The sequence below is a fragment of the Jatropha curcas genome, chromosome 5, assembly GCF_041381405.1.
Source record: "Jatropha curcas cultivar XTBG-Jc1 chromosome 5, XTBG_Jcur_1.0, whole genome shotgun sequence".
In the NCBI taxonomy this organism is placed as follows: domain Eukaryota; kingdom Viridiplantae; phylum Streptophyta; class Magnoliopsida; order Malpighiales; family Euphorbiaceae; genus Jatropha; species Jatropha curcas.
In genome coordinates, this window is record NC_143155.1 from 23993640 (window position 1) to 24005764 (window position 12125).

The window sequence follows — 12125 nt, forward strand, 5'->3', positions numbered from 1 at the left end:
ATATAAACAAAATTTGCTTAAAAAATTAAATAAAAATAAAAATTCAAATTTGCAAATAAATTTCATAAAATTTGATGAAATTCATTTAAATCAAGATGAAAATGTTGTGTATGATACTTTTTTTTTTTTTATCGGCCGTTCATATTTTATTTTATTAAATTATAAAATAAGGAAAAACTTATCAAAATTCAAGACACTAAACCCGAGTCAACATGTTTCCCTTATACACCCAAAACAACATTTGATTTGATAAGTGAGAAAACCTTATCAAAACACTATAATTGTTATTTATTATATCCAAGCTAAAAAAAAAAAAAAAAAAACCTCAGCCTCAACACCTTTTTTTGTTAAGCAATCTGCAAAATGATTGTTAGTTTTACTAAAATTTATGAACTCAGTATTACTTATTTGAGCACTGGTCGAATCAAAACTTATTAAAACTTTTCCACTACTTCCATGAGCATTTATGCTTTTTAAGAATCCAACACAAAACATTTCTTGAATTTGATTCAATAATCAAACTTTTTAATTTGTAATCTGTATTTCGAAAAATTTGAAATACATTAAAAATGGCTAACAATTCGACTTTATTAGAATCTAAAATGCCAACAGACTTAAAAAAGACGCAAAATACTATCCCTTTCTCACAATATTCCCCTCTACCGGCAGGGCTCGGCTTACCTCTTACTGCATTATTTTATATTGAATTTAATCGAACCTGTTGGAAGATTTTCCCAATCAATATGCCCAATTCTACGAGCAGTCCTACTAAAATTCAATATGTTGTTACAAGCTAATAAAGGGAACAAGCACCAATCACTGAAATTAAGAGAAAAAGAGGAATACTTTGCGTTGATCAACTCGAAAGTTTTGAATTTTATCAAGTCAATAATATGATGTAGCGGCTGTCTCTTATTTGAAAAAATCAATCTATTACGAGTCAACCAAATCGTCCATAAAGCTATGTAAAAAAATTACATTCCAAGCTTTCATAAAAGCTTTTAAATTGGATAATTTCACTCCGTTGTCAACCCAAAGCTATCACCGTTTTTGGGAGAATAGATACAACACACCACCAATTTAAAAGACTATCCCATATCTTTGAACAATACATGATCTATATTTTCCACATCACTCTCACAAAAAGAATAAATACATTCATCCATTTCAAGAATAATATTTCGCCTAAACATGTTTATTCTAGTAGGAATTCAATCTGTTGTGTAATAATTAATTCGTTGGAAGAGGTTCTAAGTTCCATTTTTATTCTACTGGATTTGAATTATATTTGTAATATTTGATAGTTAATTTTGATAAGTGTGTTCCGGTTTAATTTTATTGTCTTGCTATATTAAATTGATACATTAAAAGAGCATTTTTTATGAAGGTCTTATTTGATAATATTTGATGGAAATAAAGTAACTAGTAATATTTTTATTTATTCCCAAAATAATAAAATTTGCCAAAATGAATAAAATTTGTATAGCAATTTCGGCTATAGATCCGAGTTCAAATACCCTTCCCAATGCTCAAAAAAAAAAAATATATAAATTCGAATCTATCCATGAATCAAATCAATCACAATAGAAATATTTTAAAAATCATCGTCATTTTATTTTATTCTTTCCCAATAAATGGTTACAAATACTTTTGTTTTTTCTCATGGGTGAATTAATAAACTGCATCTAATAAGCGATTTTCAAAATTTAGTTACTAGGAACTAAAATTTATTTGATTGGGATAAGAGGCAACAAGTAGTAAGGGTATTTTCCACTTTCCACATGCAAATATAGTCATTTAGCATTAGCAGCTCTAAATTTGGCAACAAGAGATTTTCCATACTCAACAAGCTTATCAGTGAGTGGCATGACATCCTTGACAGCAGGATGAGAGGAGAAGGTCTCTGCCCATTTGACAAGACCAGGAATCTTTCTTTCATCAAGAAATTTGACATCACTCATCTTTTCTGTTGCTCTCAACCAACCCAAATGGGAGCCAAATGCAATGTCAAGATACCCAATTTCATCTCCTCCAAAAAAAGCTTTCCCTTTGCTACACTTCTGAAATGCATCTTCCAATAGCACAATCCCTTCTACTATTTTCCCCATCACTTCATCTCTTGCCTCTCCTTGAGAAGTTGATAGTAGTTTCAAGTTTGGGAACCACTGCATGTAGTATAGAATTCTATCAATTACAAAATCCTTTCTAGAAACCAATTGATTTAATTAATTCAAATGAAGAGTTCATAAAGATACCTTGTCACCAACATATGCAGCCCAAAATCTTGCAATAGCACGGTCATAAGGAAGCGAGGGAAGAATAGGAGGACCAGAAGACCAAACCTCATCAATGTACTCAACAATAATAAGAGACTCACAAATGGGTTTGCCATTATGAATGAGAACTGGGATTTTTTTGTGGACAGGATTTGATTGAAGAAGAAGTTGGCTTTTTGATCCCAAATTTTCCTGAAGAAACTCATAATCAAGAGATTTGAGGTTAAGAGCGACTCTTGCCCTCATAACATATGGGCTTGCCCATGATCCTAGAAGCTTTAGTTCACTGCTTTTAGCCATGGTTGCAATATCTTTTGGTACTTTCTTCTTCCACCCTTAATATGGGACGGAAGGAAAGACAGAAAGGACCATTAGGTGAAAAGGGGTTAGGTGTTCGGTGTGAAACGTGTAATGGGACGGGGTGCGTTGGCCTGTAGAGTACATAAATTGACATGCAACTTCGCAAAAATAATTTACTCTTCCCTCAACTTTAAGGTTAATTAATTAAAATTTTCAATTTGTAAAATTATATTTACAATTTCTTTAATTCATAAAATTGTATTTATTAAACATAAATTTATGAAACATTTAATTTTCTTCAATAAAAAAATGAAACTTTTAATTATTAAAGTGTTCAATCCATGTCATATCTTGTATATCTTTTAATATAAATTATGGTAATAAATATAATTTTATGGCGTTCGTGGATAGGATCTTACAAATTCAAATATAAAAATTGAGTGTCACTAAATTTTTATTGTAAAATTAGTAAAAGTCCTAATCAACTTGCTATTAAATTATTTTAGGTAATTTTATTTTCTTTTATATAATAAAAAGTAAAAAAAAAAAAAAAAGAGATTTTCTTAAAGTCACATTTTCATCTTCCAATTTAACTTATCTTTTATATTTTCAATGGTTTGAAAATCTATTTTTTCTCTTGAACATGAGTAAAAGTCGTATTTCCAAATTTTGCTATGAAAATTATAATTATATTGCTTTATTTAATAACAATTATATTTTAGTTATTCAAAAGAAAATTATATTTTAGTCACTAATTTCACTCACACGATCAAGAGCTAAAAATAATATAATTATAACCTACTGTGTTGTGGCTCAGTTGCCAATGCAGATGAGAAAAACTTGAATTCGATCGCCACCAAACACACTTGCATGGAGGGATGATGAAGAGCTTTAACGGTGATCCATTCGTAGTAATAGAGTCCAGATATAAGTGATTTAAAAAAATATATATAATTATAGAAGTCCATATGCTTAATTATTAAAATAAAATAATTGGTTAAGAATAAGAAAAGGCTAAAAATTTATGATTTATTTGATAATTAAGCCTATGCTAAATCAAAAACAGTTTTTTTTTTTTTTTTTTTTTTTTTTTTTTTTGGTAAATAAGTCAAAACCAGTTTTTAGTTTTAGAGGAAATCTGTAGGTCAGGGAATTTATTGCTCAATGCATTATTAAAATAACAGTCCGAATGCAAAGGAAGAAGCTTTACGATTACAAGTTTTTGTGAACCGACAAACAAAAACTAAACTGTAAAAATGACAAGTCCAAGCGCAAAAGAAACACAGAATGAATTACAGAGAAGTGAAAAGAAAACAACAGAGCGGGAATCAGAATATTCACCAAGAGCATACAGTTGGTATCAAACTGAGAACAAGAAGCTTATGCTTGGACAACAAAAGAAAGGGGAAAGACATAGGGTTTCTACTTAACTATTTATTTATTTGTTACCTCAAATTTCTTTAACTAAGATCTCATTTTGGCTGCAATCATTTTTGCAAACTCAATAAGCTTATCAGTGTCTGGAATAAGACCTTTCACAGCAGCATGAGAAGAGAAGCTCTCTGCCCATTTAGCAAGACCAGGTGTCTTTGCTTCATCAAGCAGCTTCACTTCATTCATTTTTTCTGTTGCTCTCAACCAACCCAAAAACGAACCAAATGCTATGTCAAGGTATCCTATTTCATCTCCTCCAAACAAAGCCTTTCCTTTGCTGCACTTGACAAATGCATCCTCTAGCAGTAGAAGCCCTTCTGCAAGTTGCCTTGTAGCCTCGTTTCTTGCCTCTCCTGCAGCAGCCCTAAGCATTCTCAAATTTGGGAACCACTGCATATATTATAGACTTGCACCCATATTAGAACTTCTTCTCTATATAAATTAAACAAAGTTTAATTCTGTAAAATGAAAGCCAATTGTAGGATTGAGTGTTTGACATTATATATTGAGAAAAACATTTTATTGAAAATGTAGGTAAGGAACGCACTATACCTTATCGTCTAGGTATGCAGCCCAAAATCTTGCAATGGCACGATCATATGGAAGAGAGGGAAGAATAGGAGGACCAGAAGACCAGACCTCATCAATGTACTCAACGATAATAAGGGACTCACAAATGGGTTTGTCATTATGAATGAGAACTGGGATTTTCTTGTAGACAGGATTAGATTGAAGAAGAAGTTGGCTTTTTGATCCAAAAGTTTCCTGAAGAAACTCATAATCAAGAGATTTGAGGTTAAGAGCTATTCTTGCCCTCATAACATATGGGCTTGCCCATGCTCCTATAAGCTTGATGAGTTCACTGCTCTCAGCCATGGATGGTTTGACTGTAACCACAAGCATCTACGGCACTTTATTATATAGGAGACGTGGAGACACCCAGAGTATTAACTAGGGTCACGTCATGCAGAGGATTAAGCAGAAAAGATTGCTTTTGGGGTGAAGTTAAATAACCGAAATTTTGAAATTAAGAGTGGTAGTTGTGGATTTGAAAATTTGAATATTAATTTAAAAGGTTAGGTGAGGTGTGTGAAAGATAGGTGATGGGATACTAGAGGCAGACATTATGCCACGCCCGTTTACAACATTAACCAAAAAAAAAACAGCTTTATCTTTTTCATGTCTATTGATTAACCATATGAACAAATTGTAAATGATAATAAATAAAGTACCGTTTTTTCACTCTCATGGAGTGTCAAAGCATTTACTGCAGATTTATTATTCATTTGAGAGCAATATTATAACTCTAATTAATCCGCATAAATAGTTTTTTTCTATGTATCGAGGGAGAAAAAATTCGAACATGAATCTATTGTATATGAATTTACCAATAAACTAACTATGCCTCGTTGCGTGCAAATGTAACCTTCTAGTCAATTTGAAAATTCAATTATTGTACTTTAATTTAAATGTAACCTACTAAAAGGTTGATTTTGGAGTGAAGTTAAATAACCGAAATTTAAAAATTGAAGTGTGTTTATATCCTTCTTTTATTGTATATGAACTTACCGGTAAACTAACTATGCATTGTTGTGTGCATATATAACCTGCTAGTCAATTTGAAAATTCAATTATTGTACTTTAATTCAAATGTAACCTGCTAAAAAGTTGATTTTGGGGTGAAGTTAAATAACCGAAATTTAAAAATTGAAGTGTGTTTATATCCTTCTTTAACGGATAATTAACCATCTATACTTAATACAGATGAAAGAGAGAAAATTAAGTTACCATGCGTCAACATATTAATGGACTCATGCAAACTGAAAAAGGTTTGGGGAAAACTTTCCACATGCACCACCGGGTGTGTACCGTGGCAGAGTACTATTCTACCTACCACTAGACCACTGATGTTCGGTTTTAATAATAACTATAGAAAGATATAAAAAAAAAATCTTTGATCCTTATTTGATTATTGCAATTACGCGTCTATTTAGATTTTAGACTGAATTCAATTTTCAATGAAAGTGAAATTCTGGATGCGTTAAGCTAGGAGATTAGAGAAACAAATTCTATGAAAAATATTAGTTCAAAAAATCAGAAATGCATATAGATACAAATGGTCGAACGGGAGCAACAAAATTTCTAGAAATATTTGAAACTGCATTTCTGAGCAGAAGTGCCGTTTTCTTTTGGAAAAAAAAAAAAAAAAAAAAAGATCGAAATCACAAAGACAAGTTCAAAATGATGGAATTTCAATGATTATATGCAGGCTGTCGAGAAAATTCAATATACCATTACGAGAAATGTAGTAATCAGGTTTTCAAGCTGATATATGCGTAGAAGTACTCATAAGAGAATAATCTGTGGCCATCTTTTTAATAGAGATTTAGCTTAAGTTAATCAAACCCAAATCATAAGTGTCCCAAATGTGTAGCTGCTCTGTAATATTTGATTTCAAACGTTTTAAATCAGAGGTCACAGTTGCGTAAGGCAGCTTCAACACCATCAATGGACTCCAGTTCCTAGAAAACCATTTGTTTTCACTTGAAAGATGAATCTTTGACTATCTGCGAAGCCATTTTTCCTTTCCGTAATGCGTTTGGTTTTCTTCGGTTAGGTTCCATGTTGGGCGTCTGAGTTGTAACTTCATCCATCTCAACCTCAAATTCCAACTCTGACACAAATTTAAACAGTTACCACCTAAAATGCTGCATCCATTCAAATTAAGTCGTGATTGAGGAGAAGGCTGATATAAAATGTCAAAGCATTGCCTTCGAATAAAGATTACTGCACAGAAGTACCAAAATAAAAATTAATGCAGAAGCAGGGTTAAGATTGTTATACCTTTATCATTTGATTTTGACTACCAACATTTTAGAAATTGAACTGCATATGGTAGTCATATCCCATTGTGATTCAGCCTCATCTGCCCTAATGGTCTATCTGGAATGCCTTAGCAGGACATCACATGAATGTTGGCCCACCTGTGTAGTAACAGGGTCAGTAGCCAGAAAAGAACAGCTTGAAAATATCGACTGCTTTGCATCTAATCCTTCCCACCAGGCAGATCTGATCATTCAACTTGGTAAAGAAAAATTAAATTGTTGGCTAGCACAGCAAGTGTGCTATGAAACTATGAGAAAAATCTTCTTGCTAAAGCAGATAAAAGACAAGAAGTCCGAAGGCAAGCCTTACCATGATCCTCAAAATGTTCAGTGCAAATAACTTTTGATCCTTCCATGCCAGCCTAAAACTGAGCCAAATTCGTCAGTTCTTCCCATAATTACTTCTAAATCCTGTAAAGAAAAAAAACACGACTATTGTTTTCCATTCCTGGCTTTTTCCACCAGACACTTCTCTATTGCTTCATCACAAAGCTCAAGGGTGGTTTCGATGTTCCCCTCTTCATAGTTTATATCGAGAAAAATATTGTATACTTCTGCCTCAACAACCAACCCTCTTCTTCTCATCTCTTCAAATAGTTCTCTTGCCTCCAAAAGTTTCTTCCTCTTGAAAAAACCTTTGATCAGAGCATTGTAGGAACTAGCTGTTAGATTAAATCCCTTCTCTGCCATTTCTTTGTATAAAAACCATGCCTCTTTCATGTTCCTTGCTTTACAGTGCCCTTTTATTAAAATGTTATAGGTGTTGCTATTGGGGATCACTCCTTGAGTACACATCCCCCTGTACATCTCAGTTGTGCATCGCATATTATTTTTAATACAGTACTGCTTCATAAGAGAATTATAGGTGGTGGCATTTGGCATTATGCCTTTCTCCAACATCCATTTTAGTAGCATCTCACCATCTTCCAGCATTCCTGACATACAAAAACCATTCATGAGCACATTGAATGTAACAACTGTAGGTCGAAGCCCTTTATCAAGCATCTCACGCAAAAGCTCATGAGCCTTGACCATCTCCCCAGTCTTGCAATAAGCATCCATCAATGTGGTGTAAGTGATGGTATCAGGATGCATTCCTGCCTCCTGCATCTCTTCCATCAGCTTTACTGCCTGCAATATATTACCTTGTTTGCAAAGGCCATTAACAATTGAGTTGTAGGTGCAGATATTCAACTGAAGGCCCTTTCTGCACATCTCATGAAGAAGTTCATTTGCTGTATCTAGTTCTCCACACTTACAGAGGCCATCAGCCAGTGCAGTGTATGTGACAACATTTGGGGTAAGCCCATTTTGGACCATCTGATTGTGAAGGGAAAATGCCTTTTTCATCTCTCCTGATTTGCAATAACCATCAATAAGTGCTGTATATGTAACCTCATCTGGCTCCAATCCATTGCAAAGCATTTCACTGAAGAGTTTTTCTGCTTCTTCAAACTTTCCACTTTGAGAAAGCCCACATAAAAGAGCAGTATATGATATAAAATCAGGAGCAATTTTCCGAGACTCCATTTCATCAAACAACTTATACGCAGCTTGAGTATTCCCCAATTTGCAGAAACCGTCAACCAGAGTTGTATATATCACATTATCCAGAAAAACTCCCTGGTTCATCATCTCCCTCAAGATTTTCTCACCTTCAACAACTCTACCACTTCTGCAGAGAACAAGGATTATGCTGTTGTAGGTGTATGAGTTTGGCTTCAATCCCTTCATTTGCATTTCATTTATAAGCCATAGCACCTTTTGTAGTTCACCAACTTGACAATACCCATTGATTATAGTGCTATAACTTACCACATCAGGTATACAGCCTTTATTTTCCATTCTCACAAGTATATGATGGGCCTCTTTTATTTTCCCCAATTGGAGGAGGGAATTCATAATAATGTTGTATGATGTGGTGTTCCAACAAACACCAACTTGAGGAAATTCACTAAAAACTTTTATTGCCATCCCAAGCATATCAGAGTTGCTTGACAGGCGGGTAAGATATAAATTACAGGAATCAACAGAAATAATTACCCCATAATTGAACAATTTTTCAAAAAACTTTCTTGCTTCATTCAGCATTCCAGCTTCAACAAGCACTTGAAAGAAAACATCAAATACATTGGGATCTGAACCCCAGTCCTTATAAGTGTATATCAGCCGCTCAACAAATTGATTGAATGAATGATTGATATCCAAATTTGGTTTTGCCCAAAAATCATAAATAAGTCCATGGGCCATTTTAAGATCTTTTGCAGCCACAGCAATATGAACAACAGTGCAACGAGATTCAAGGTTTAGGTCTCTATGTAGGCATGCCCAATGAAAGAAATCTAAAACCAACTCATAATCATTCCTGATGTTCATAAGAACCCAAATTAGGTGATCAGACCTAAACTTGGATTTATAAGGCTTAAGAATGCGGCCAAGGGGCTCAGAGCGGCGTAACTTTATTGTATTTGAGATTTGATGGACAAGTTCAGATTCTTTAATGGTGGGCTTTTTGGGAGAATAATCAGGAAAAGGTCTAGTATTGGTTGACCTTGAGGAAGAGAGACTTTGGCTCAAAGATCTTCTAACAAATAACTGCAAACCATGTGGAGGAATGCCAATAAAGGGATGCTGAGAGAAAAGTCGTAAATAAAGCCTAGAGTAAAGAACGACACACCTCTTCATGTCTAGGAGAGCCACCCATAATAAAGAAATTTAGGAATTTGTGTAACGATGCAGTGGCTCCTCTTTATGTGGAAGAACAAAGATGCATCATCAGTCCATTACCTACAAAGTACTGTAATTCCAAAATTTTAGTGCACTAGCAACACTTTCATAATGTAGGATACTAAAGTGTACAAATGTATTATATTGCCACTAAAACAGTAGAACAGTTTCAAAGCAATTTGGCAGAAAAATATTTCTGTAGTAGTTAGCGCTTTCTTTTTTGATGTCATTCTTAAATCAATACACATGATAGAGGCAGGTTAATATAATCCCAAGTTTCAACAAACTTTACTAAAAGTAAAAAAAAAATAAATAAATAAATAAATAAATAAATTTATCATACTATCAGATTCAAGTGTACATTTATGCAATTATTTAATCAAAAAGACAGTGAAGTCATAAATCAATAATTACTTAATTAGCATCATCATTTGTCTATAGTAATGAACTAGTCATATATCAATAAAAAAAAATTATTCAATTAACAAAAAAAAAAACATGCAGCCCAACATGTGCCAAAAGAAAAAAAAAAAAAAACAGACAAAAGAAAATTTGTTACTATTTAACATATTTTTCACAAATGAAAACAGGTCAAGGATGGATGAGTCCCATATCCATGCCACCATAAGTGGCAAGCCAAACATTCTGACCCCTTTAGCATCAATGTACCGCATTTGCTTAGCTTAGAACCAAGAAATAAAGAAAAACAACTACCAAAATCGTTAACTAAGCATTTTCACAATTATTTTTTCTTTTCAAGTGTAAAAGGTTCTTGAAGATAATCTTAAAAAATTATACAGCATTCATAAAAGTGCAATGAGCTGACAAATGCTAACATAAACCAGGCTGTCATTTGAATAACCACATCAATAAGTTGAATTTTTCATTAGTATAATTTGCTATAGCTACTACAAATAATTCTCAATTCCATAATCAATGAAATAAATTTCTAAGAGACATTCCATCAAACACCTCTTAAGCAAAGTTCAGGATCCAAGGGAGAGAAACAAGCATTGTTAATATGAGGGAGCCCGTACCTCCACCATTTAGTACATGATAGTTTTATTAATAATTGAATATAAACTTAACTTAGGATGTTATATTTGCTTCAGAGAAACCAATATATATATAGTGCTGAGCCAAACATGAAAGCAAGACAAAGCAAAACCCAATACAAAATAGAAACCAATAAAAGAAACCCAATGAATGTGAAAGGAAGGCAAAAATGATACCTTCAAGCTAAACGATGGCATCAGTACTTGCTTCTCCGGTCAAAACCGATGCAATTTGAGAAGCTAAACAATGGCTTCTTCACCTAGTTCTTCTGTGTCGGAGTTTCACTTAAACGTTATCGTATTTGCAGTTTGGGCTTTCGGCTTTTAGACTCTTAGATGAAACGACTTCGTTCCGCTGCTTAAGAGATTTCTTTTTTTCCTTTTTTGTTTAAATTTATTTTAACTTCTTCTTTGTTTTTTCTTTTTAAAAAAAATTTACCTTGATATTTATCATAAATAACTATTTAAAAATTTTTATGATGTGAAAATCCTAAATTAAGCAATTGATTTATAAAGGAAAAGTAAATATATAAAAGGTCGATGAAAATTATCATATGTATTAGACTAACATAGAAAATATATCCTCGAAGTTAAAATAATTTTTTAAAAAAAACTTATTTGTAAAGTAAATAATTTGTATAATTAATTTGAGAATAACCTTACTTGAAAATATAAAAAACAAATCATAATTAAATCAATCATTAGTGCGTGCATTAAAGGATTTATATGTAAGTTAATTTAATAAAATGATTCATATAGTTTAAGTTAATTCATAAAAAATAGGCTGTCAAGTTAAAATCTAAAATGAAATAATAATTTTTTTTTAAGACAAAACCAATACAATTCTGGAATAAAATTAATATAAACGAAGAAAAATAATTGAGATTATATATATATATATATATATATATATATATAAATACGATGAATTTTGACTACGACCGACTCAAGTATTTCAGAATCTATGTAATGAATAACTATCTCGATGTGACAATTTTTATATTAAAGGATCACCTCAAAAATTACCAGAGAGTGTTAATTCTCAAAAACGAGTTTATTAATATATCAATAGATGCCTTGACAAATAAAAAAGCACAATAAGCTGTCCTAGCAGAAGTGTTCTTTTGAATTGATTAGGAAAAGATTGTCTCCACTATCTGATGAAACCCTCCTTTAGATGATAAGATGCCTCTAAAGAAGCTGCAAAGTGAGAAAAAGAAAAGTTGGGCTGGATTAATTAACTATTTGAATTAGGCCCATATGGTGAATATATAGCTTATAAAACAAAAAGAAACTCCATTTTATGTTTTCTAATCTTTGTTTCTTAATCCTATTTCTTACTTACCATTGATTGATAAAAGCTCTTTCTCCAAAAGTATCCTTAGCCCTAAATTTTAAAATTGAGGAACCCAATATTGTATTTTTAAAATAATAAAAATCCATTAATA

The 12125-nt window shown here is 32.5% G+C and overlaps 3 protein-coding genes across 6 annotated transcripts; all 3 read right to left on the reverse strand.

Annotated features, from left to right (window-relative positions):
• Nucleotides 1–1592: 1592 nt before the first annotated feature.
• LOC149496434 (glutathione S-transferase U18-like) lies at nucleotides 1593–2658 on the reverse strand. Its single transcript, XM_089721480.1, has 2 exons — nucleotides 2256–2658; nucleotides 1593–2165 (listed from the first exon to the last, which is right to left on the reverse strand). Exons 1-2 carry the CDS (start codon nucleotides 2574–2576, stop codon nucleotides 1794–1796), a joined length of 693 nt encoding a protein of 230 aa, XP_089577606.1. The 5' UTR covers nucleotides 2577–2658; the 3' UTR covers nucleotides 1593–1793.
• A 1108-nt stretch (nucleotides 2659–3766) lies between these two features.
• Nucleotides 3767–4992, reverse strand: LOC105649798 (glutathione S-transferase U17). Its single transcript, XM_012236586.4, has 2 exons — nucleotides 4563–4992; nucleotides 3767–4400 (listed from the first exon to the last, which is right to left on the reverse strand). Exons 1-2 carry the CDS (start codon nucleotides 4911–4913, stop codon nucleotides 4041–4043), a joined length of 711 nt encoding a protein of 236 aa, XP_012091976.1. The 5' UTR covers nucleotides 4914–4992; the 3' UTR covers nucleotides 3767–4040.
• A 1289-nt stretch (nucleotides 4993–6281) lies between these two features.
• LOC105649799 (Pentatricopeptide repeat (PPR-like) superfamily protein) lies at nucleotides 6282–10995 on the reverse strand. Of its 4 annotated transcripts, none has more exons than XM_089721479.1 (4): nucleotides 10855–10995; nucleotides 7206–9692; nucleotides 6855–6994; nucleotides 6282–6684 (listed from the first exon to the last, which is right to left on the reverse strand). In XM_089721479.1, the coding sequence occupies exon 2, from the start codon at nucleotides 9578–9580 to the stop codon at nucleotides 7328–7330; it is 2253 nt and encodes a 750-aa protein (XP_089577605.1). In that variant the 5' UTR covers nucleotides 9581–9692; nucleotides 10855–10995; the 3' UTR covers nucleotides 6282–6684; nucleotides 6855–6994; nucleotides 7206–7327. The 4 variants fall into 4 exon arrangements, with proteins under 4 accessions (XP_089577605.1, XP_089577602.1, XP_089577604.1 ...); XM_089721476.1 differs by having other exon boundaries at nucleotides 6282–6718; XM_089721478.1 differs by having other exon boundaries at nucleotides 6282–6718; nucleotides 6855–7079.
• Between the last annotated feature and the right edge of the window lie 1130 nt (nucleotides 10996–12125).